Here is a 25,807-nt window from a genome sequence, read left to right as displayed (position 1 = left end):
GCCCCACTCAGGCACAGAAGCCAAAGTGTCCTCAAAGACAAACACGTCTCAGCTTAGGGCCACGTGTCTCAGTGCCAAGTCACCTCTCTTGAAAAATGCCAGTGCCCAGTGGATGGGGCAGCTCTGCACCCCCTGCCCCTCTGCCTGCCAGCTGGGGCACCACTTCAGGGCTGTGGGGTGGCTTGGGGGAGGCAGCAGAACTCAGCTTCAGACACAGAGATGTCAGAGATAGAGCCAGGCAAGGTGGCCACACAGTCACCTTTGCTGGCAGGACAGGCCCTCCCCTGGGAGAGCCACCCCTGGCACTGCACACAGCAGGGCTGGGAACTCAGCATGGAGCAGGGAAGAGAGGAAATTTTACAATTCTGTTACTGATCTGGAAAATGTGAGTGTCCATCCAAGGCACAGCTGGGGGATTTTCCTGCCAGTGGCTAATGCAGAAGGGAATGCCAGTGTGCTGCCACAAGAATTGGTCATTCCACCTGCACCCACAGGTACAGGGCCAGTCCAACATCCCAGGTTTTTCACAGCAACACAGGACAGTGAGTACATTTGTTCCATGTGGCCAGTAAAGTATTTCTTAACTAAACACCACAGATCTAGATTCTATTTACAATAGAGCCAGCTTAAAAAATAAGTTAAAAAACAGGATTTTATACCCATTCAGTTCATCATTAACAAGAGAAAAATGGAATAATAATAATAATAATAATAATAATAATTAAAAAAGCCAACACAACAACACAATATGGTTTTGGTTTAAAATCAGCTTAAAAAAATAGAACCAAAAGGAAACCTCTCATGCAAACACATAAGGTGGTGTGTAAAACAATGTGCAATTTAATATGTAGTATCATCCATTCTCTTGCTCCGCAGCCTCCTGCTCAGTCTGTCTCCCAGCCTCTCTCAGCCAGCTGCTGCTCCCTGCTCTGGTCCATCCTGCACAGGCAGTACCAGTCTCTGTCCTGTCTCAGACCCAGGGTGGCTGCAGGGAACTGGCCTGGATGGGAGAAGTTTCCAAAGCCCCTGGTACCGTTTTGAGCTCTTCCTGCCCAAGTGGACTCCCTACGTCGAGTGGTTGGGACAGAGGAACTGAAAGAACCTTGGAATAACACAATACCTTTTCAGAGAGGTCCCCCAGATTTCCTAGTCCACATACATATATATATATAATATATATATAATATCTCTCCTCTATATTATATATAAATTACATATACAGATAAATAAAATGCTTTCTGCTGCCCATCTGTCGCACTGTTCAGAGCTGCTAGCTGGTCACACTTGGAAAATGCCCCTGGAGCTCTGATACCAGCTCATGTGTTCAGAGTCCATTGCTTCACTTGTTTTCTTACATTAGTCCTTAGCCGCCTCCTCCCATCTTGATTCTTTGTTTAGTTAATAATAATAATAATAATAATAATATAATAATAATAATAATAAAAAAACGACCTTGAATGGGTTCTCAACTGTCTCTAATGGAGCAGTGGGAAGGTCCATGCAGGAATGGTGGGAACAGTCACGCGATGAATGATATGAGTTCATCCCAACAAAAGAAACAGGACTAGAAAACTCAATTTTGCGACGATCTAAAAAAGGGAGCAGGAATAGTTTTCATATCCCTCCCCCTCGGGGCAGAGGGCTTGGTTGGGTGGGACTTCAGAGATCTTCTGCTCACAGGGAAGCAGGTGGGAGACATCTTCAGAGCTTCTCTGGGGACGGGACCCAGATGTAGTGCCCGGACTGGTCCTCAATGATCTGTTTGATTTTGCTGTAAATTTCTTCAAGAGAGTCTCCTTGTACGATGGCTGGAAGAGGAGAGAACAAGCAAGACCCTGAGCACCAGGCAGCACTGCCACGACTTATGGGAGAGCAAATGGGGCGGAGGGTTCAGACAGGAGGGACTGAACCAGGCGGTGCCAGAGGAGCTGCCGTGGCCCAGTGACACAGAGGGTTAAAGCAGCACCTCGGCAGGGATTAGCCAGCTCTGATCCCTGCTGGCAGAGCCCCTGCCTGTGTGCAGGGCTGGCTGGGCTCTCCACACCAGGCTGCTAATCAGCTTTGCAAACTGTGTCAGGCACCGCGCTGGGACTGGCACCGCCGCGGCTGCACCAAGAGAGAGAGGCAAGGCAGGGCTGGGGCAGCTCAGTGGTTGCACCAAGCACCTGCCCGAGGTGCAGCTGGGTCCCTTCCCTCTGGGTGCAGGTGCAGCTGGGTCCCTTCCCTCTGGGCTCCCTTCTGGCCAGCTGCTGAGGGCTCCTCCTGTTTGCAGCCTCCCCTGCTGCGGGTGGGAGCGCAGAGCTCTCAGGCTGGGAAGGGGCAGCTGCAGCCCCTGCTCAGTCCTGCTGCTTACACAGACACAGCACAAGGCACTTCACCGTGCTGCTGCATCACAGCAAGGTGTATGTGAAGGGCCAAGGCTTTCTGGTAATCCAGCCTGCCTCTGTAACCCAGCCAGCACCATCCTCTAACATCTCTGCTCCCTCATTCTAAGCTGCTGGCACAGAACCTGTGTCAGTGACCATCTCTCTGCCCATCACCCAGTTCTTTCAACACATTTCAGCCAACAGCATTCCTTTTTCACAGGTCAACATCAAACTGGCCCTCCAAGTGCACAGTGGCATGTTGAGGGCCTGCAAAACTGTGGCATTTTTCCTGGAGGAACACCCAGCAGCTCTGGAGCTGCTGCCCAGGACAGGAGTTCTGGGGAAAGCTCACAGTGTTCGTACCCAAATATTTGCCCAGCTGAAATCAATTTTTGGAAAACATCCTGCTTGGGGTTTTTCCCAGTAGCTATTAGGTGGGTAATACACACTTTTATAATACACATTATCATTCCTTAGCTTAAGAAGAAACAGCTATTGCACTGGAGAAAAGATGGAAGACCAGTTTCTCTGCCTCTTCACCTGCCTGTGGTTCTCCAGAATTAATCATGTTACAAACATTAGTTCCTTAATGCACAAGGATGCCTGTGTCATGAGCAGCTCCTCTCAGCAGGCACAAAGTGTCAGCAACCCCTGACAGGCTCTTGAGCAAAGACTACTTAGGAAACAAGCCAAACTTCCAGTCTTTTTCAGTAGATGTTTTGTAATAACTCAGGACTGTCTCCACCATTTAGGTCACTAATATTTTAGTGACTTTAGAAACTTTTCTTTTCTCTCTTTGAAAATGCTCCCCTTTTCTCCCATGCAAGGAGTTTACTTCCTGTAGTCTTGTAGCACTCTGAAATCCTGTGCTTCCCCTGCTTGGGGATTTTTAGATTTTTTTATTATTGTTGAAGTTGGCTATAAGATTTCACAAACTCAGAAAATCCTGCCTGACAACTTGTCTCCTCCTCTATGACTGGTTTACTCCTATCCACTGATCTTGGAGCAGTCCCCTTGCAGAGCCCTCCTGGCAAAGTGCCATTTCTCTTTTGCTTTGATGAAGCTGGATGTTTTCCCATGACCCTGTAGCAGGACAGTGCTGGTAGAGAGGTCACAGCTGCAGGATGGAAAAATGAAGTAAATCAGATACAAGCCTGCTCAGGACACTCACCTGTAAAATATTCTCCAAACTCTTGCTCAAGTTTCATGGCTTTGTCAAAGACCTTGTTGGCCTGTTCATATGTCTGTCTCCGGTTCATCTCCCTGCCATGCACAAAAAACCAGAAACTTTTTAGCTCTTTTTCTTAGCAATGAACAGAAGCAAAAATAGCCCACAGAGCCAGGGTGCCTGGGAACCCTCTGCTCACAGCAACAGAAGCTGTGCAGGACCCAGCTCCCAAAGGCAGGGCCCTTCCCCAGTCTCCAGGCTGCCTTGGCATTTCATCTCAACTTCCACCCAGTTCTTCCCATTGCCACCTACCCCACCCCCCTTCACCACAGCATGGAAGGGAATTCAAATTCAGACAACCCCTTAAATTTGTGAGATTGCTGCAGAAGTCTCTCTGCTTGCCTAGGTTTTCTAATCTTCATAAAACATAGAAATGAGCAATTTGACCCTTCTGACTCCCAGGCCCCTTGGTATCAGCAGAATTTCTTCTGATCCCAGGGTCAGTCTCAAGCTGTTGAACCTCCTCAAGATAATATTCTCTGCTGCTGCTGCTGCTGCTCAGAAGAATTGCAAGCTCAGCTCTCACATCCCTTCCAGCCTACACTACCCAGGGCCAGGAGCAGCAGGACAAGCAGCTGGAGGGGCACAGAACATGGTGCTGCACTTACATGAGGGCTTCAATGGATTTTGGTTTGATGAAAATGGCAATGGGATAAAGTTGTGCTTGTCGCAACCTCTTGATAGCATTGCCAGACACATCCAGGATGCAGTGCTTCCCCTGGAAAGGAGACAATCAGGATCAGACCTACCCACACAGTCTAATCTGTGTGGGAACAGCTTGCTCATACAGATGTGCTTGAAAAGGGAGGAGCCACAGAAATGAAACCCCACTCCTGAGACACAAGTCAGCTCCCAATGGCCTCCCATTCCTGCCTGCTCAGGGCAGGACAGCAACAATGCAAAGGGATTGAACCTTTGTCTGGACATGCAAAACTATTTACAAGCCCTGGGTAACTCCAGGAGTCCTCCAGAGGAACACTGCTGCTTTGAGGGCACCCAGGTATCTCCATCCTGTGAGCTCCTGAGCACAAGGCTGGGCCACCAGTGCCAGGCTTTTGGGTGGAGTTTGGATGACAGAGGTACCATGCTGAGAGGTAACACAGCTGAGAAAAGCAGCCACATGGCTTGGCAGGCTCTGGAGGGAGGAGAGGATCGTGCCATGCTCGCTTAATGTGGTTACAGCCCTTCATTAACACCGTGGGGGAAGGAGGGGAACTGCTGAACACGTGTGGGTTTGGGCTGGGAGCCATCCCAGGAATGCACCTGGCACTCACCCTCTCTGCCACTGCTCGCACTGACTGGATGCTGGTCCCATAGAGATTGTCATTGAACTGCCCAGCCTCTATGAACTTGTTGTCCTGGATGTCCTTCTCCATCTGCTCCCGGGACACCACAAAGTGATAGTCCTGCCCGTCCACCTCGTTCTCGCGCCGAGGCCTGGTGGTGTCTGCAGGAGAGCGGGCAGAGTGACCCCAGAGTGACACACGACAAACTGGGGGACAGAACCCACCTGTGCTCCCAGCCCCTCCCCAGGCCACGGGCAAGACCCTGCAAGGAGCAGAGCCACCAGTCCCCCCTCCCTCCAGCAAGGGCACTGAGCACAGGCTGGGACTTACGGGGCACGCAGGAACCAAACTTGTGTGGGAATTCAGAGATGAGGTCATCGTTGATTCGGTCCTTTGTCGGCCCCAGGATGATCACTGGCCTCGCATAGTGAACTGCAAACGAGAGCCAGACCTGAGCCCCCCTGTGCTGTGGGCAGCTGACCCTACTGCCACTCTTGGCATCCACCTGCCCTCTCCCTGCTGGCAGTGGGTGCTCTTGCTCACACGGCCACCCAAAGGTGCCTCCTCTGTGCCAGTTTATCTCCTCCTGGTCACGGTCAACGTGTCCTTCCCATCTGACCCAAACCATCTGCAGGGCCCCAGGGAAGGTTCTGCAGGTCTCCAAGATCATGGATCAGCAAATCTGCTCCCTCGCTGGGGCAGGAGCCAGGCAACCAGGACAGCTGGGCAAGGATGCCACAGAGCTGAGGAGTGATGGGAGCCCAAGAGCCAGATCCAGCTTCTGGCAAGGACAGACCACCAGGGCTGGGGCTATTCAGCCTGCAAAAGGGTCTGCAGGATTTGAGCATCAAGCAGGGTTAAAGGCTGTGGGTTGGGGGAGTATTGCTCTGCAGCAGGGACCTGGTCTAAGGCAGAAGGGATAATCTTGTCCCCAGCTGAGGACTAAAGCCCAGCTCAGTTTTAGCTCTGGATCTCTCCCTTGGTCTTGCAGACCACAACACAAATCTTTTCTGTTGATTGGAACTGGGCAGTCGAGGCCAGTGAAAGCCGTGCACACCTGGCTGCCCTGCTGCAACAACACACCAGACTCCACTTGCATCCGCCTAGAGCTGTGCTGGTATGGCAGGAGGGGACACAGACTGTGTCTGTGCTGGGGACACAGGTGGCCAAGCTGGAGTGGACATGGGGCAGTTCAGCTCAGGACTTACTTTCTTGCCGTGTCACTGGCTCATATGACAGGATGGTGTCCTCTTGTCCTTCTGCAACAGATAGGGGGATGCAGCTGAGCACCTGCAGCAGCTCTCCAGCTTTCTGCAGCTGGTGAGGGGCTGGATCCTGCCCCTTCATCCTCCCACAGCTCGGGGGACACTTCAGGCTGTCCCCATCACTCCACCCACGGATGTGAAGCATGACGGGCATGCAGCTCCAAGCCCTTCAGCCACTTTAATTATTCATGTCCCAGCTCTGGGTCAAGCTGCCTCTTTCCCTCCCCCACTGCTGCAGGCTTCCAGCCCATTGGGATACAGTGTCCTCCCTGCAGGTATTTAGAGGACTTCCTGGGGACAAAGGGAGCATCTATTGCAGCTGGATCCCAGGCTCTTGTACAGGCTGGGGCTCCAGGTGCCTGTGCTACAGGCCTGGCCTCTGGCCATTGATTCCTGTAGCAGACACAGAGGATGGGGAATGGGATGGGAACCCACCACCCTGGCTTGGAGCAGAGTCCTGCAGCCAGGAGAGAGCAGTGAGGCAGGCAGGTTCACCCCAGGCCCCAGCCCCTGCTCTCCCTGGCTCGAGGAGGGAGCTGGCCGCAGCATCTCCGTGTCACAGCAGGAAGGACCAGCCTCCGAACAGAACCACCACTGGGACAAGACAAGATGGAGGTGCCCAAACATGCACACTCATACAGGGACACACACGTACACGGGCCAGGAGAGCAGGTGACACACACTTACTGGAACTGCTCTCGCTGTCACTGGTGTTTGATGTCACGCCCTCTGCAAAGCAACCAGAGAGATCCCCTTCAGAAGGAGCATGGGCAGGAGGCACGGGGACTGTCACCCAGCACTGCTGACCGAGGGCAGGACAGCGCTGGCCTCCCGAAAAACCTGCAGCCCAGCACCCAGTGGGACGAGTCTGTGCCACAGGGGCAAGGGCGGCACCTTTCACCTTTGCTGGAGCCCGGGGACATGCAGGGGGAGCTTCCAGGAGGAGACAGGGAGGCAGGAGGGCCTGCCTGGCAGGTGTGCAGGCACTGGGCTTCCCAGGTGAGGGAAGGTGGAGTGCACAGGGAGGAGAAGGCTGGCAGGGGAGCAGGTGCAGCATGCACACAGCGGGCAGGGGAGGGCAGGGCTGTGCTGGCACAGGGAGGGGGAGCCTACCTCGGGATGGGGCTGGGACGCACAGAGACAAGACACTGACAGAATGGGACAGAGTTTGGGCTTTGCTTGCTCAGGCTGATCCTAGTGCTGCGACCACCCCACAGAGGCTTGCTGGCCGCTGCCTGCCCCAGTCAGGCTCTGCACTGGTTGGGGAGTGCAGAACTGGCAGGGAACTCAGCCCCAGCTGAGAAGACCATGGGGCTCCTGTCATTATTTTGCAGTTCTGCACATGTAGTAACCCAGAGAAAGGTGGGAACACCTCAAAATGTTGTCAGGCACCGCATTCTGAGCAGGCCCATCATGGCCACTTCCCACCCACACTGGCAGTGGCTCCGAGTGCTAAAGCAACAACCAACCCAGACAGGAGCAGGAGGAGGATGAGGAGGTGCAGCAGGCACTTAGGGCATGGCCAACACCCCCAGGCAGTCTCCCCAACCCGTCCCACGTGCAGCAGTGGCACCTCAAGCCCCGCAGGCTGCGCTGGCACACAGGGTCCCCGGCAGGGGAGCAGCAGCCAGGGCTCCTCCTGCCCCACACCCAGGGAAGCACAGCTGCCCCAGCCACTCCCCAGCACCACCAGCCACAGAAAGGGAATAATGTGCATCAGAATTCAACTTACTCAGGTTCTTTGCTCCATAATAATCGTCACTTAACCCAGGGAAGTCCTGATTTCACAGACAGCGAGAAGGGGGAGAGGGGGAGAGAAGACAGCGCAGGAAAGGGGAGTCAGAGGGATGGGGGAGACAGAGCCAGACCAGCATTAGTGACAGGAGTGCAGAACGGCCCAGAGCTGCAACTGCAAGTGAGGTTAAATATTTTCAGAGCTGACACCATCAGCCCCCTGCCAACATCTTGCCTTTTGTGGCTGGACCACCTCCGCCCCCCAAGCTCACCCTCACTGCCAAAGAGCCACCAGGGGCCACCCTGGGTCTGGGGAGGGCAGGGCAGCCACAGCAGCACCAGCTGGCACCAAGCAGTTGCAACCCTGAGCTGCTGGCACAGGGGTTGAAGTGTTTCCCCTTGTAGAGTGTACTGGCAGGGCACAGTGGCTCTGTGCTTCTCCAGCACAGCCTGGCCACTCTGGGGCCAGGCACAGCACACAATCCTGTAACATGTGGCAGGAGGACGCATTTTTCACCATCTGTGTGTGTCAGCTGCCCCATGCCACAGTGCTTGCACAGGCTGTGGAAATGTGAGGCAAAGACCTGCCCCCCACTGCAAACTGGGATGGACAGTGGCAGAGCACAGGGAGGGAGCTGGCTGTGTCTGAGATGCAGGCAGGTAAAGAGAGTGGCCTGCCCCATCCCCATGCTGTGTCATCTCACTGCAGGGCAGCCAAAAGCGAGCTCCCAGCTTCAGCATGGATCTCACTGGAGCCCAGCCACGTCCAGGCACTACTGCAGACAGGCAGACACACAGACAACCTTCATCACGGGCCAGAGGCTTGTGCTGTCATCTGCTAAAATCACCAAAAGCTGGCACCAGTTTGTCATGGGCAGCAGAGGGATGCAGGCAGCCCTTGGAGCAGTCCAGCAGCAACCTCCTGTCTCTGTGTGACCCTCAGGACAGCCCCAGAGGGGAAGGGATGTGTTTGCTGTGCTGGCACTGGAGCACAGACACAGCTCTGCTTGCCCACAGCCCCTTCCCAGAGATGTGGGCACTGCCAGGATGCTTGCCCAGGGAGTGGATGCAGCTCACCACTCAGAGGGGTTGGGTTTGGTGAGCAGCTCCAGTGCTGCCCACATCAGGATTTGGGGCCACAAGATAAACACCCTGCCTTTACTGGGAGTCCCGGGGTGGTGAGAGCTGTGGACCCCCAACATCTGCAGCCAACTACCAAAGATGTGCCTCAGCCACGGGCGGGCAGCTGGGGCACGGCTTCCCTGTGCCCACAGGGCTTAATCTGCTGGAAGAGCTCTCCAGTGGGAATGTGGAGCTGTAGGTCATTCTAGGGAAGATGGAGCTGGGACCTCCCCAGGCCCTGAGCAGGACAGGAGAAGCTCTGCAGGAGGCAGCCAGCCCCTCACTTGGAGGGAAGCAGGCAGAGGGAGGGAGCAGAGCCTGCAGCGAAGGGGGGAGAGCAGGGGGAGACAGAGCAGGGAGTTGGGTGGGTTTAAAGTTGGATGAAAAGATGAAGATGTTGAACATGAAAGAAAAGAAGAGTGTGCCAGACTGCAGCTGCTGTTTCATTTCAAACTCCAGCTTCTCCCTAGCTGCTGGCACGACTGTGGAGCACAGAGCTGAATTCAGGCAGCTGCCAGGACCCCTGGCTGTGGAAATGTGCTGAACCTTCCCTCAGGGCAGGGAAGCTGAGGGGTGCTTGCCCTCTCTGGCCTGCTGCTACTTACGTTCCTGTCCGCTGCTCTCCTGGGCCAGGTTCTCTTTGCTCTTGTAAAATGGGAACTTTCGAGAGAGGCGGAAACTCTTTTTACGTTTCGTTTTGATCGACTGAAGAACATGGAGATGGAAGGGAGGACAGAAAAAACAATGGTGTTTAACACATGTGGGGAAAATTAAAATGGAGAGACAATGAGGAGCTGTGTCAGGGCAGCCACCCTCAAATGAAATCATGGAGATTACATGAGAACTGTAATGCAGGAAAAAAATTAAGCATGGAGAAAAACACGTGGTAGGGATGCTGGGAAGCTGATGGGGCAATCAGCAGCTCTGCAGGGGTAGCCAGCCTGTTCTTCCTTGCTTGTTGGTGTGTTAGGGACTGCTTGTGAGGTGAGAGGGCAGCTACCTTCACCAGCTGCCTGCAGGCAGCTCCAAGCCATGAGCTCTGCCACCCCATCACTCCAAACACGGGTCCTTCCCCAGTACTTTCACACCATCTGTGCTCCTCTGCCCAATCACTGCATATTCATGGAGGGTTTGTGCCAAGCAGGTGAGGACCTGGGGCAGGTCCAGTCATATAACTCTTTGCCTTGGGATTGTTTGAGCTGCCCCATGAGGAGCTTTTGCTGCTGGGACTCATCCTGCCCTCACTAGTTACCAGTTCCAGGTGCCCCACTGAGCCCCAGATCAGCACTTACCCTGTTGGACTCAATCATTCCAGTCCTGGCGTGGAACTTCACTGTTTTCAACCGTGCTCTCTCCTTCTTTTCCACCCTGATCAAGAGAGAAAGCTGCTAGTCCCATCCATATGCCCTTCACCCTGACCACACAGCTCCTCAGGCAGCAAATGGAATTGCCCATTGGCAAATAGAAGCTCCTTCCCAGGGAGGGTCAGGTGTGGAGCTGCCTGCCCAGGGTCTCTCCTGCAGGAGCAGGAGAGGAGCCAAGCCAGCATTCCCAATACAGATAGAGGACAGACACAAGGCTGGTTTTGCAGACCTAAAGGCAGCAGCAGCCAGCTCCTCTGCTCTCTGTGACTTCCCCCTCACAACAGGACCTGGCTACAGAGCTAGGACTGACAGAGGACACAGGGAGCAGCTCTTGCTGCTGTGACTCTGCTCTCACACAGAGACCCAGACTGGCTCACACCAACTCCCCATCCCCACAGGGACCTGCACGGGGCAGGTGGACTGGGACCACAAGGAGACCCCAGCCTGAGCAGAGCCTGCAGGGCTTGCAGAGTCTGGGGGAATCCTGGGGACACCAAATGTGTGACAGCTCCTGCTGATGGCCACCCACCTCTTCTTGCTGGGGATGACCCCGATCTGCTCGCTCTCTCCGTGGGGTGTGACGAGCCTGGCTTGCCACCACTCATCGTCAGAGGCGTTGATGACGTGCAGGATGTCCCCATAGGAGAAACTGAGTCCCTGGCTGGGCAAGCAACTGTCCCGGGTCCGGTCATAGTCAAACAGGGCTCTGAGGAGGAGAGAGAGGAGTGATGCCTTCTCTGAGCATGGCCAGGCAGCCAGGCCAGCAGCACTGCCAACCTCCTGGGCCACTGAAACCTTCACACCTTAAAAAGTTTAAACCCAAACCCTGCCAAGGTGAGCAGTGCTACCAGCACATCCCTTGGCTGACAGGCTCAGCACAAGCCCTAGAGAGTGCAATGCAGGAACAGTGCTGGGCTGAGAGAACTCACTGCTGACCTCAACTGCAGGATGCACATGAGCCATAGATGCACTGAAAGTGTCTGTGATTAGTGAGCAGGCCAGGCACACAGCAGCAGCTGCTCCCCACATCCCTCTGTGGCTGTGGGGCCAAGGAATGGGATGGGGAACATCAGACCCCACTGCTGGTGGGTGGTTGCACAGGCAGAGACCACCAGACCACCAAGGCATTGAGCACAGCCTTTATTTATGTACAGAGCTCGTGAATGAGGAATGCATCTCAGAGTATATATATCTGCTTCCACAGCTGATCATTTTCCTAGACACTTTCCCTGAGAACACCTTATTTAGTTTAAAATTGTCTTCAAAATTATACTAACCAGCTACAGAAAAGACTTTCTTTTTTACTGAGCAGCACTAATACTTTTCCCACACACGTACATCACACACAGCACTGCAGCCTGTACCCATAAGCTGCTTTTGGTGGCTTCACCTACAGCTCTACTAATGTCAGATCACACAGACTGTGTCTGCTTTGATGCATTAACTTGCAAAAAGGCAAAGAAAGGGAAGAGTCACTAAATGTAGTGGCAGCACAACCTCTGTATTTGCTCCTGGGACACTGGCCCCACTGGCCCCCAGCCCAGCATGAGCCCAGGCACTGCAAGTACTGGTTTGCTGGTTTAATCCTGGCCCTAATAAACCTCCTTCAAGCAGGAGAGACAACCTCTGTTCTGCTCATTACCCCCTTCCACTGTGGGGACTCCAAAGAGGGTCTAAAAGCACACTGTGAGTGGAAGGGCTGAGGGATCATGTGGCATGTCCCTGTGGAGCAGCAGAGCATGGAGGGCATTTCTGCCAGGGGAGTGCTGAGCTATGAAACCTGTCAGGGCACCTGGAGCTGGGTCTTGAATGGGTAGAAGAAGGGCTGCCCCATGGGGAGGGCTCTCTAGGACAAGACCCAATCTGCCCTATGCATCCAGACACATTCAGCCACCAGATCTCTTCTTCTTGCCCAGCCTGCTCAGGGCTGGGGCAGCTCTTGTGCTTGTTCACTCTGCAGGGCAGCGTGGCTGCAGCCAGCAGCAGAGCACCAACCACCAACGGGTGCTTTGGCCAGGGGTAATCAAGCCTTGCAGGCAGCTCCAGGCTAAAAGATAAGGCTGCATGTGGCTGACAGGCTGCTGGGAGGTCAGTGCTGCTGTCCAGGGCCCTGGGGAACTGGTCAGGCCGGTTCCCAAAGCCAGGCAGGCTCTGAGGAGCCCTGCCCACTGCATGCACCCTGCCCTGCAGAGCAGCACAGGGCCCTTGCTCTTCCTGCAGCAGCCACTGGCATCCCAGAACAGGCACAGCGAGATCTCTGCAGGGGCAGGACACCTGCACAGCCAGCACGAGAGCACTGGCTGCCCCGAGGCACAATGCTCCAGGAGACTGGCCAAACCCAGGCTGTGCCTGCCTGCAGGAGCTTGAGCCCCTGGCTGTGCCTGCCTGCAGGAGCCTGAGCCCCTGGCTGTGCCTGCCTGCAGGAGCCATGGGCCCCTGGCTGTGCCTGCCTGCAGGAGCCACCCCTGGCTGTGCCTGCCTGCAGGACACATCATGGCTCAGCTCCTCGGGTGCACAGGGGCCAGACGGCAGCTCTGCTCTGTCCCCAGGCCAGCTCACAGCACTCACGGCCAGGAGAGCAGATGGTTTGGCTGGAGGGCAGAGAAGCAGTGCCAAGGACTCCCATGGCTTCCTCCTGGTGCCCAGGCACAATGCCTGCCTGACCTCCATCCCCACCCAGCACGGCCCCAGTGCTGGCAGACTTTGCCCTGCAGCAGTGCAGGGAGGTGACAGGCAGGACGTGAACCTGCCTTGCCCCTGCCTTTGCAGCACAAAACTCCAGCACTCCCAAATCGGCTCCAGCCCTTCAACAGCACACAGGATGCAATGCAGACATTCAGGGCTGACTCAAGCAGTTGGGTAGCAAGTCCTGTAATTGATGTCCTGTCCACAGTGCAGCAGCTCTGCTGGTTTCGGGTAAACTGCGCTTGAAACTGCCCCGCCCAGAAGGGCTGGGGCAGCCTGGGCACCCGGCAGCCCTTTCAAGGGCAGCTCTTTAAGCACGTTTGCAGGGCGTGTGTCAAGCAGTGCTCTGAAGGGCCACACTGGGGAACAGCTCTCCCCTGGGATCACCCTCTCAGCAAGGCACAGCCCAGCTCCACCTGGGTGTGAGGGGACACTGCTGTGGAGGCCTCCAAAGCCCCATGGGGGGATGCACCAAGAATCAAGAAATGCTATGAGCAGCATGGAGGCAGCTCTGGTTCACAAGGAATACTTTGATGCATGAGCAGCTTTCCAGGCAGAGAACAGGCTCAACTCAAGCTGGACACAGCCTAAACCCTCATCCATAGATGAGGGTGTCCACAGGACAACAGGGGAATGAGGGCAGGACTAACAAGACGATGTTTATTCAACACTGCACCCAGCTTGTCACACACTCCCAGGGAGTCCTGAGATGCTAAATCAAGCAAAATGCCTGCAGAGACTTGTGGGAAGGTGTGCACTGCAGGAACCCAGAGGTGCAGCTGTCCCCTCCACACCCACCATGCCTGAAGTCCCTCTGTATGGAGCAGCCATGCAGTGAGAGATGCAGGCTGAGGCTCATGCAGCCTGAGCCCTTGCCATCCTTCTCACAGGGAAGGAGGAACAGCATCCCTTGCTCCAGCCAGCCTCACCTGCAACAGGCTGTGCAGGATGAGGATTTACAGGATTATTTTAATTACCAAGTTAAAATTACTCATTAGCTCTCATCCCACTGGTGCTGTGGCAGGCAGGAGGTGACAGAGGTTGTCCTGTCCACACAGGACTTGCAGCAGTTTGAGCTGCATGGCTGTTTAACCCCTGCCTGCCTGTCCTGCACCTGGCTCCAGACCAAAAGTGCTTTGAGGGCTCAGAGCAATAATCCTCCTAAGAGCTCATCTCCCATCCAGCCAGATCCTGCCACAGGAATGGCAGAAGGAGACAAGGAGAAGCCTGTTAGCTGTTTGAGGAGAGTGTCCTGAAAGCTGCCACGAGCTGCCTGGGGCAGAAGCAGGGCTGGATGCTCACCATTTCCCTGTTTTCAAGAGCTCCTCAGTGTGCTGGGCTGCCCAGCAGCCACCCAGGCTCTGTAGAGCACTGCCTTCAAACTGGAGCTGTCCTTGGGAGAGGCATTGAGCACCCAGCCCTGACACGGCAGCGCAAGAGCCCCGCAGTCCCTGCTGACCCTCCAGGCTGGTGATGCACCCACAGCCCTCCCCTCCCTTGTCTGCAAGGCCAGGCTGAGCAGTGAGCAGCCCTGAGCCCGTGTGCTGGGGATGTGCCCGTGGGGCCTTACCGGACATAGAGCGATCTCTTCTCGCTGGTGCGGAGCGAGCCCGAGCCCGAGCTCATGCTGCTGTTCATCATCTGCTCCCGCAGGTCGTGGATCTTGGACTCGAAGCGGCTGTACTCTGTGGGGACAGGGCTGCTCAGTGCAGGCACAGCTCCCCCCACGCCCAGCCAGGCCTGTCCCCCAGGCACCTTGCCCACCAGCCTGTCTGTCCCCGCACACGAGGCAGGGCAAAGCTAAAGAGGTTACAGAGCTCTGCAGGAGCCCAGGCAGGGCATCTGGAGCAGGCAGGGCTCCAGCTGCTCCCAACCCCACCACAACTTCCCACACTGCAGCTCAGGCAAGGGCTGCTGTGACCTCCACTGCTGGCATGACTTGGCCAGCTGCTGACCTACAGAGCAGTTCAAAACACAGAGAGAGAATGAGAGCTCGTCCAGGAGACCAGTGCCCACCAGCTGGAGCACTGAGACACGACCACAGCCACTGGGGGAGTCCCCAGCCACCGCTCTGCTGGCAGCAAAGATCTCAGCAGGAATGGGGAAAGGCAGCCAAAACACAAAGTCCTTGCCCTTGGAAGAGGAGCAGAGAGGAGGAATTCACCTTTTGCTTCTACATCCCAGCAGCAGAAATGTACAGGAAGAGCTGAGGAACCCTCCAGAAGACACCAGCAGCTTGCTGGCAGGCAGCTGGGCTGGAGCAGCCGCCAGCCCGGCACCTGCACCGCGCCAGCACGACCTTCAGCCGGTGTAAAGGTCGGGCTGACACACAGAGGGTGGAGGCACCCGGCCTCCCTACCCAGGCCTGAGTGAGGAAAGTGCAGCTGTGGCTCCAGGAAAGCTGCTGGCACAGCCACAGCTGCCAGATCTCACCTCACACCCTTTATTTTGTCCCTTGAGCACATCCTGCAGTTACAGGTGAGAGAGGACCAGGCTCATCTGTCCTGTAAGACTTGCCTAGAAAGTCTTGTCCACAACCTAGTGGTTTAGACGTGGCTTGGGTTATAATTCTGGAGAGGGGAGCACAGCAGCTCAGCTGTGCTGGGCCTGTGGAGCCACATCACATGGGGACAGCAGCAACACTACCCAGAAATGCCCTGTGGGCTTTGTTCGGGACCCAGCCCCTCTCCCATGGACTGTCAGTGCAGACAAAAGCTGCGTTGGGGTTATGGGATGATGCAGCTGCACCTCAGCATTTCCTGACTCTCCAGCCCTACAGCTGGGGTATCCCCCTGCTACACCCAGTTGCCAAAGATAAACTTTTACTTAAGGGCGGGGGGGGGGGGGGGAGGAAGGCAGCATACACAAGAACTGCCAAGAGGCAAACAGAAACTTCATGTGAAGCCTCTTCTCCCACCATGCAACATCCAGAGTTGCTGCAACACAGGGCAGGGTCAGCTGCTTAATGTGGAGACCATGAGAACCCCCAGCTGCCCCATGCCAGGGGGCACCCACTGCCTCACCTGCCTTCCTGGCAGAGGGAAACACAGAAGCAGCAAGGCATTGACATCACTTATTTCACAGGAAAACTGAATTCTGCCACCAAAGCAGCACCAGGATTTTATGAAGGTCTCAGCAGAGGGAAGTGAGCTTCATCCCACCCTACATCTCTTGCCCCACACAGCTTATTCTGTCCTTGAATACCCATAAGCTCTTGAATCCTAGAGAAGCATCTGTCAGAAGTGGGTACAGCTTCTTCTTAAACCCTCTTTGGTACAGAAGGGTGGTTTCCCTCAGAAAGCACCCTACAACCCTGTGTCCCCAGCCAGGTCACCACAAACCCTGCTGGGGGCACAGATTCCTGAACATCCCACACTGATGGGACCACTGCTCCTGCTACACAGACTCACATTCCTCACACAACAGTTCTCCACAAGAAGTGTGGAGGATGCACTGCCTGGGATTGGACAAGAAACACAGGGAAAAAGGAGATTTTCCCACCTCTAGCATGAGGGTGGGGCTGTTGGAAGGGCAACTTGTGAGTGCCACAGCCCTGCCAGAAATGGTATATACATCCCCCTGCATGCAGCCCAAGGGTACAGTTCTGAAATGCCTCCATTTCAGATGAGGCACTCCATGGAAAGGGACTTTCCTAGTTTTGCTGGAGTGGCCAGCCTGCTGAGAGGGATGGGAAAAGCCCACTGACATAACAAGAAGCACAAACCAGGCTGGATGCAGCAAATTGAAGGACACAGGGGCTGCTCTGGCTCTAACCCCCAGAGAGCACACACAGTCCTGCCCTTGGAAGGGTCTTTCAAGGAGCCACCAACCCACATTTGCTGCAGCTGTGGGAGGGCAGAGCGGAGGAGCAGCCAGCCCCAAAGCAAACCTGCTGCCTCCCTCCCAGAGCAGGGGAGGCAAAGCTACCCCAGCACTGAGCACAGGGTACTCCCAGGTGCCACGGGCACCCTTTAAACTGCACATTTGAACAGTCTGAGGCAATCACCAGCAGATGACCCTCAGAAAGGAGCACTCCTGCCTTTGCTCCATGACTTACGGCCACCTCAGCTTTGCACCTTGACTCTCATAACATCTCCTGTGTAGCTCAAACCCTCCCAGAAGCTTGGCCAGGGTGCAGAGGGGAGGTGAGCCAGGGCTGATCCCCACAGTGTTCAACACGTTCAGGACATGCTTATCAAGACTGAAAAGTATGTAACAAACGAGCCGGCACCTCTTGCTGTGAGTGCCATCGCCCGCCAGGATGTTTGCTCTTCTCACTCAGCAGCTCGATACAAACACCACTGTACCCTCCCACTGCTTTTCCCTTTCCAGGGTGTGGGTGTTCCCAGAGCTGAGCCTGACTCTGTCCCTGGGGTGAGCTCCATGCTGGCAGTGTGCACATGCTATAGACCACAACCAACAGGCAGGATCCCCTGCCTGCCCCAAGGATCCAGAACCAGCACAGGCGTGTGACACACCTGCAAACACGCCCAGCAGAGCCAACAAAGCCGTGGGGCTGCATCTGGGCACCAGGAGACAGCACAAAGGAGAAGGCGTTGCCAGAGAGGAGAGCTACATTGGAAAGCAGCTCCTGAGTACACATAAAACCCTTTATCCAAACACTTCTGCCCAGAGCCCAGAAATGCTCAGTCACAGGTTTCAGCCCAGCCACTTGCAAAGACTACCAATAGTTTCAGCCCATTTTAGCACCCTGACCCCAGACACCTTCCCTCTGCACAGACACCTCCCTCCACAGGCCTAGGAAAGCAGAAGGAAGCACAGCCATAGGGAAAGCTCAGAAGCTTTTGAACTCATTGCACAGCTCTGGAACTTCCCTTTGAACAGACTGACTCAGAGAAAAGCCATAATGTGATTTTTGTTATTTTCAGGTGAGGAATGCCTAAGCTTTGTTGCATGGGGTGTGAGGAGGGGGAATTGCCAAATCCAAGCGCTGGAGATAGCAGCAGGCAAAGGTCAGGGGGAGAAGTGGTCAGAGGGAATGGACCTCACAAAAACATTGAGGAACCATCATTCCCCCCCTCGACAGCAGGCAGCAGAGGTCAAAGGTGCTGGTGCTCAGAAAAAAGGCAGGACAGCAGCTCCTCTTTCTAATCTTTCTTGGATTTGTCTTTGCTTCTTTTCCCTCCTGCTGTCTGGCAAGACAAAACAGGGAGGGCCCCTCATCCCCTGAGACCTGCACAAACAGCCTCTCTTTCCCCTGGAGCCCCAGCAGGGTCAGACACAGAGTACACTGTGCTCATCCAGCACCCCAAGGAAAGCCCTTCCCACGCTCAGGTATGAGAGACAGGTGCCATCCTCCACCTCTGCTAGCGGGGAAGAACTTCTCAAATCCCCTTTCCACCAGCATCTCCTCCTTTGGCCATCCCACAATTCAGCTCTCCTGCTCTTTCCACGTGACAAACATGGAAAAGGCAAACATTTGAGAGCATGCAGCCCATTGAGGGGGCCCAGCCTCACCCACACCGTGACTCCCAGCCCTTCAAGCCTCTGGAGAACTGATGGCAACTGTCAAGATCCAACAGCCTGTCCTCCACAGCCACAGCACTGCCCCCGGGATGGCTGCAGCCCCTGTGCTGGGTGCTGCTGCCCACAGGTGCCAGGAACCCTCACAGACGTGGAAAGTCACCAGTGACAACACAATAACATTTCCACCTCGGTTTAAGGGGGTTTTAAAACATCTTGTCCAGTTTGACATTTAAGAACCACTCTTGGTTGGTGTCTTTGCCAAATCTCAAGTGTCAAAGAGAGCCAGCAATACGAGAACATTAATCGCTTCCTGGAAAGAAAGAGAAAAAAAAAAAAGCCAAAACAAACAAACCCCACACCCACAGCACAACCCAGAGCAGCACCAGTGGCTCCACACCCCAACGGCCTCTGCCATGGGATGGAGGAACAGGAGACAGGGATCAACAGGACACTGCCCAGCGATGCCACAGGAGGCACAAGACGAAGGGACGTCTAGGGTGCACATCGGCCTCCTTGGAGAGAGCTGTAACAGCTGGTGGGGAACGCCAGTGGGGCCCGGCAGAGACACGTTTTCCAGACGGGAACGGCTGCATCCCAGCACGTGCACGGCGCCGTTCGGGGCACGGCCGCAGCCCCGGGACCGGCCCGGCCCCTCAATGGCTGGCACACAACAGGCTAGCCCTCCCAGCCCACGGGCCACGCTCCAGCGCTGCCGCCCAGGGAAGCTCTGTGCGGGCAGCTGCCCGCTCCCTTCCCGCTACCCGGCTCCTCACCCCGGGACCACCGGCCCCCGCCGCTGCCGCGGGAATCGGAACCCAACCGGAACGAAAGGCTCGGGGCGGCGCCGCAGGTGGGATGCTCGGAGGTGGGGACGAGCCCCAACGCAGCAGCGACGCCCCGGTTCCAGCCCCGCCCGCACCGTGGTCGCCCCGCAGGACCCCTGAGCTCTCCCGACCACGGGGTCCCTCCAGCAAAGCCCGCGGGACCCCACGGAGCCGGGCCTCGCGGCGACGCCCTCCGACAAGCAGAGCTCATTCCCCTCCCCCGAAGACGACCCCGTCCCGTCGAGCCCCGCTGCCGGAGGGGTCCCGGCGGGGCTGCCCGTGCGGCGGAGGGCGCTCACCTGCAGGCGGGGCGGCCGCGGCCCCGCACCCGCCGGGCCCGCACACAAAGCGGCGCAGCCACGGCCGGCGGGACGGTGCGGCCACGCCCCCCCCGCCCCGGCCAATCCCCGCCCGCCCCGCCCCGGGCCCCGCCCCGCCCCGGCCCCGCCCCCCGGCAGCGCCTCGCCCGCAGCCCCCTGCCCCGGCCTCCGGCCCGCGCGCCGGACACCGCCCCGCCCTCATCGGCATAGCCACGCCCATCGCCTCTATAGCCACGCCCCTCTCCTGCATAACACCCCACATGTACATACCAACACACATCATCTGCACAACCACTCATTTATCTACCCAGCCACGCCCCTCATCTACATAGCCACACCCGCCACCTGTATAGACGCACCCCTCATCTGCATAACAACACCTCACATCTACATAACAACACCCTCATCTGCACAACCACGCCCCTCATGTACATAACAACACTGCAGAACAACACTCCTCATCTGCATGCCCCGCCCGCCTCGGTCCCGGTCCCGGTCCCGGTCCCGGTCGCGGTGGCCCGTGGCGGTACCTTCGGGCCGGTACTGCGCGATGATGGTCACCGTCTGCCCCGCCCGCTTCAGCGCCGCCGCCGCCTGCTCGTGGGTGGCGTTGCGAAGGTTCACGCCGTTCACCTGCGGGACAGAGCGGCTCCGCTGAACCCGACCCGTGCGGGCGCCAATCGAGGGGGCTGCCCCGCCTCTACCGGCACCACGGTACCCACAGTCCCCCCGAGCCTCAGCACTCTGCCGCTGCATCCCCAGCACCGCGCCTGGAACTGGCACTTCCAATACCGGCATCCCGGTAGTAGCCAGCACCTGCCCCCAGGCATCAGGGCTGCCCCCGCCGCCGTGGATGACCCAGGGAACCGTGCGTCGGGTGGCAGGGGACAGTGCCCACCCGGGGCTGTGGGAGGCCGTGAAGGGGCAGTGGGTGTCCCGCCGACTCACCGAAAGGATGCGGTCTCCCCTCCGCAGCTCCCCGCTGAGGTCAGCAGGGCCTCCAGCCAGGATGAAGGACACAAAGATCCCCTCGCCATCTTCCCCTCCAACAATGTTGAAGCCCAGGCCGGTGGAGCCTTTGTGCAGGATGATTTTCCGGGGCTCCCTGGAAGGACACACGAGGGACAGGGAGACATCAGGGTGAGGAGCAGCAAAGCTGGTGACAGGCTTTTGTGTGCCCAGGGTTCATGGCACATTGGTGGGGCTGGAGTCACCTGAGTGCAGCCTGGTGTGACTCAGCCCTCAGCACTGTGGAGACTGATAAATCAGAGGAGGTGCAGTGGGTGTGACATGAGACACAGCATGGACAGACACAGAGCATCCACCGTGAAATGACACACAGAAACATTGAACTGCATGGTGGTATGAGATGCCATGAGCCAGAAGAGTGGGATCAAGCCCCTCCAGAGCATGGCAAGTGTGCCTACACACCCCCCATGCACCCCTCCAATCCCACAGACCCTGCACAGCTCAAGCGAAGTCCTAAACTTTTTGATGATTACTTAATTAAATCACAGCTCAAACAATAGGCAGACGAAAGCAGAAAGATGGCCTGGCATCGCAAACCTCCTGTGCCCATTTTTGTCTGGGAGAACAATGGCAGCTCCCAGCTCAAGCTCTGGATTGAAATAAAGAATAAATGATGCCAATTAGCATGGGCTGGTGGTGCCTGCCAGCCAACAAGATACTGCAGACCATCAGTGCATCTGCTGTGGCTGGATCCTGGGCACTTCCTTGGGTACCACAAGGACCATTGTGACATTTAGCTCAGCAGCCTGATTAACCACTCACCTGCCAGGTATCAGAGGGAAATCTCTGAGTTGTGTTAGAAGAGATGTTGGAGCCGAGGCATGGCACTGAGTGAGGGCACCCTAAAATCTTGGCAGACCTGTGCTAAGAGGACCTTGGAGCATTGGGGTGGGGGGGCTGAAAGACACCAGGACTGGGTGATGCAGGAAAACTGTGGACATGCTCAGTCAAAAGATGCCCAACCCCAAGCCCTCAAGATGTTACCAGTGCTTGGCTTAGGAGCAGTTGTGAGGGGGCAGGGAGTGCTGCAGCCATCCGTCCCTCTGCAGCAAAGCTGTGCCTAGGGCTAGAGTTCTCTCAGGGGAAGAAATAGGTCAGGTTTCTGGGTCTGCAAACCCTGCCTCCAACCAGGAGATGAACTTGCTCTGCCCCTTGGGTTTTGCTGCTGCCCAAGCAGTGTGCAGGAAGCACAAACTCCCCTCAATAGGGGGAAGCATCCTCAGCACCTGTGAGGACCAGACAGTTTTGTGGAAGGTAACAGACCCTACAAGAATAAGGAGAGGAAATGAAGCCCCAGACAGGTATGTCACAGGTCTCAGTCATGACATGCACTCTTGGCTTCCATCCTCCTCACAGGAGGCACAACACGGCTCCTCCAGGCAGATCCCATGCTGAATGTCACAGTGTTAACACTGGGACCTTGGCACAGAGCAGCTGAGGGGATCCTCAGGGGCTATGCTGGGTCTGGCTTGCAGTGATGGAGCTCACTGGAAAACAGATTCTTTGGTTCCCAGTCCTAGGTGCTACAGGACATGAGGGTCACTGGAGCCACATCCACATCTAAGCAGCACTTGTGCCCATGGGAGGGGGAGAGTCTGGATACTGGACCTCTGCTTTCCCTAAGGAATAGCTGGCAAGAGCTTTATGGGAGACAGCTTCTTTTTCAGGGCAGCTGCTGCCTTTGGACCACACTAGTCCCAGTGCATGATCTTGGTGCCAACAGACCTGCAGTGCTGACACTGTCCTGGGGGGTCAGATTTGCACTGTCCTGGGAAGCATGAGGGAAGTGCTGAGACCACTGCAGGCTGTGGATCTGTTGGGTAGCAAGGGGCTATGTCTGCAAACACAGACCCAGTGGTGCCACCTTGTCTGTAGTGGGGCTTTCCACAAGGCAGCACCATCCTCTAGTGGCCACCAGCACGTGCTGCACCAGGGCCACTGCCGAGCCATCACTGTGCCATTGCCACTGCCAAACCACCACTGAGCCACTGCAGTGCCATCACTGTGCCATTGCCACTGCCAAACCACCACTGAGCCACTGCAGTGCCATCACTGTGCCATTGCCATTGCCAAACCACCACTGAGCCACTGCAGTGCCATCACTGTGCCATTGCCACTGCAGTGCCATCACTGTGCCATTGCCACTGCCAAACCACCACTGAGCCACTGCAGTGCCATCACTGTGCCATTGCCACTGCAGTGCCATCACTGTGCCATTACCACTGCCAAACCACCACTGAGCCACTGCAGTGCCATCACTGTGCCATTGCCATTGCCAAACCACCACTGAGCCACTGCAGTGCCATCACTGTGCCATTGCCATTGCCAAACCACCACTGAGCCACTGCAGTGCCATCACTGTGCCATTGCCACTGGCTGTGGCCAGCCTAAGGTGGGTTGCAGTTTCTGCTCTCTAGTCCACAAATGGGAATACTGGCATGTGCAAGAAGGGACACCCTGCTGGGTCCAGAGTCTCTGGTGTGTTTTCCAAATACTGGAACTCAGCCCCTTCTGTGGTAGACTGTAATGGCAGACAGCACTGTTCCTGCCTGTGGCATCAACCCCCAGTGCCCTGACAGCACAGATGTTGCTACACTTGGTGAGGATGCAGTGCCAGAAAAAGGCTCTAGAACTGGCATCAGTGGTGCCAAGAGTAGTGTGAGAGGGGGGTGTGGGTGGAATGCAGTGCTGAACAGGTCATGGTGTGCAGGGACACCCAGCTGTGCCTGAGCACCAAGAAGTGAGTGCAGACTCTCCACCAGGAGGATGGCAGACCTGACAGCAGATGGCAAGTCAGGGTCTCCCACTCCAGCATCCACCACTGAGCTGCAGAATGGGAGAATCCTGGACAAAGCTACTGCATTTTCCACTGTAGACACACTTCCAAAGCTAGTCTGCAACCTTGTTTCAAACAGCAGAGCCAGCCCTAAGCCTAAATGGATTGTTTGTCCCTAGAAATCAGCCTAAGCCCCACAGTCCTGGCCCTGGAGATAGCACATTCAGAGAACTGGCCCCAGGGCTGTGACAAGAAGAGGATAAGCTGCAAGAATCAACTAGCAGAGCAGGACTTTCCAGGTCTTACTCTCAGCTTCAGGCTTTGGAGAAGTTTTGTGCCACACTTAGGCTCAGAGCAATGTTTTCTTTGTGCATCTCTTTTATTTCCTGGCTTCAGGAAACAAACCTGTTCAGGCAGCATAAAGGGGCAAAGGGGGCTGTGCCAGAGCTGGACAGGAGGCTCTGAGGCCAGGGGCTGGCAGTCAACGAAATTACACCTGAGTGCAGGTGGTTTGGGATGCCAGTGTCAGGGAGTGTGGGAAGGGCCCCACTTGTTTGCAAGGCTGTGCTCCCCCTGGCCCTTCACCCCTGGCACAACTCCACCTGGGGACATCCTGGGAGCCTGTGGCACTGCTGGATGGCACCATAAGAGCAGGGAACACCTTGTATTCCAGGTATTGTACTGAAATGCAGTTGTGTAAGGCTTGTGAAAGGGTGAGAGGGAATGGAGAGGGAGTGAATGCAGCAAGCCAGAGATTGACACAGCAGGGCTGGTCCCAGGGGAGCGAGCACAGAGCTCATTATGGGCACCTCAAGCGTTGCACCATACACTTACAAATGACCTTTTGAGGCTCTGCACTGGCAGTGGGGATGATGTCAAACCACCACAGATGAGAAGTGAGGGAATGAGAAGGAGCATGACGGGGATGCTCATGCCTGGTACTCACCTGGTGAAGTCATCGTCGCCGATCATGTGCCGAGGGACAGGCGAGTAGCGGGATGGAGTCACCTGGGGAGGGATGGGATAGGCAGGCTTGCTCTCCACGCTGCCCAGGTAGCCCAGACTGGAGTTATGGCTTATGTGGTTGTCAGCCAAGGCTGAGAAGGCTGCAGGGGAGGAGAGGGTCATCATCAGCAGAAAGCTATTTACAATAAGGACACGGAGACAGCCCAGCCCTGCTCCCCACCCCAAGACGCTGAGGTGCCCCATAGCCCCTGTGCCCAGGCAGTGGCCAGTGGCCAGCGGCGTACGTACTGCTGGCGTAGTCGGGGGGCGCGTACATGTCGTTGAGGTGGATGTTGCCAGGCTTGGCCACTTTCAGGTACACCATGTCAGAGGTGTTCTTCAGGGCAGCCACGGCCTCCTCATGCCGCACGTCCTGCAGGTTTGTGTTATTCACCTGCCAGAGGAAAAGGGCTGCTTGACACAGCTGAGCAGGAGGGCAGAGACCAGTGCAGCCCTGCAGGAGTGGTTTTCCATCGGGAAGGTGCCACAGTAGCTCCAGAGGCATGGTCCCATCCTTGGGTTTGGCCCTCCTGCCTGCAGCCATTACTGCGCCTGCCCACCCACAGCAACATGCCAGCAGGAGACCCAGGGAAGAGGGTGAAGCTGGTGACAGGATGGGTGCTGGAGTTCAGGATCAGCACTGCATCACAATGGAATGTGTTCAGCTTCACCTCCCAGCTGGCTGTGGCCATGGGGCTTACCGCAAGCAGCCGGTCCCCGATCTGCAGGCGCCCGTCCTTTTGGGCAGCACCTCCCTCGATGATCTTGGTGATGTAGATGCTGTTGTCCCCAGGGATGTGCTGGTTCCCAATGCCCCCTGCAATGCTGAACCCTAGGCCTGAGGGAGAGTGAGAATGCAGGTGAGGGACAGACAGATAGACAGAGTCCTGGGCTGGCACCACAGCCCCTGTACCTCACTGGGCTTGCACCCTGCCCAAACCCAGCAGGCAATGGGCCAGCCTGGCCACCGTGCACTGCACTGCAGGTCTGCCCCATACCCTGTGTCCCACAGCATTCCATGCTGCAGGGCCACCCTGCCCTGTGGGGAGTGAGGCACCCTGGCCAAGCGAGCAGAGTGAGGGGTTCACCTTTGGGGCCTTTCATCAGGTTGACCTCCATGATGGTCTCTGGTGGGGGCTGCCGGCGGCGCACCACGAGCCGCACCACGGGGCCTGCCTCCTTCAGGGCCTCCACAGCTTTGCTGTGCACAACCTCAGAGACGTCCACGTCGTTCACCCGCAGCACGCAGTCGTTCACCCTGCGGGCACAGCATGACCCTGAGCATGCCTGGGGAACTACCAGCCCACACCACGCTC

The 25,807-nt window shown here is 56.4% G+C and overlaps 1 protein-coding gene across 4 annotated transcripts in view; it reads right to left on the bottom strand.

Annotated features, from left to right (window-relative positions):
* Positions 1–1,323: 1,323 nt before the first annotated feature.
* Positions 1,324–25,807, bottom strand: part of DLG3 (discs large MAGUK scaffold protein 3) — a 75,796-nt gene continuing 51,312 nt past the window's right edge. Inside the window, exons 8-24 of one of the 4 annotated variants that reach the window (XM_079319281.1) lie at positions 25,580–25,749; positions 25,193–25,329; positions 24,741–24,885; positions 24,433–24,592; positions 20,630–20,786; positions 20,212–20,314; positions 14,621–14,735; positions 10,895–11,071; positions 10,294–10,369; positions 9,607–9,706; positions 6,833–6,874; positions 6,089–6,139; positions 5,211–5,312; positions 4,869–5,041; positions 4,203–4,312; positions 3,538–3,629; positions 1,324–1,808 (exon numbers count right to left, since the gene is read on the bottom strand). In XM_079319281.1, the coding sequence (XP_079175407.1) occupies positions 1,702–1,808; positions 3,538–3,629; positions 4,203–4,312; positions 4,869–5,041; positions 5,211–5,312; positions 6,089–6,139; positions 6,833–6,874; positions 9,607–9,706; positions 10,294–10,369; positions 10,895–11,071; positions 14,621–14,735; positions 20,212–20,314; positions 20,630–20,786; positions 24,433–24,592; positions 24,741–24,885; positions 25,193–25,329; positions 25,580–25,749 (2,017 nt within the window). In that variant the 3' untranslated portion in view covers positions 1,324–1,701. Of the gene's footprint in view, positions 1,809–3,537; positions 3,630–4,202; positions 4,313–4,868; positions 5,042–5,210; positions 5,313–6,088; positions 6,140–6,832; positions 6,875–9,606; positions 9,707–10,293; positions 10,370–10,894; positions 11,072–14,620; positions 14,736–15,214; positions 15,367–19,660; positions 19,770–20,211; positions 20,315–20,629; positions 20,787–24,432; positions 24,593–24,740; positions 24,886–25,192; positions 25,330–25,579; positions 25,750–25,807 lie in introns of those variants that run through there. The other 3 variants (XM_079319278.1, XM_079319280.1, XM_079319279.1) reach the window with 3 other exon arrangements.

This window comes from Erithacus rubecula (assembly GCF_903797595.1).
Source record: "Erithacus rubecula genome assembly, chromosome: 15".
Lineage (NCBI taxonomy): Eukaryota > Metazoa > Chordata > Aves > Passeriformes > Muscicapidae > Erithacus > Erithacus rubecula.
Note: the sequence above shows the minus strand (reverse complement) of the source record. Positions and strands in the feature narration are given on the sequence as shown.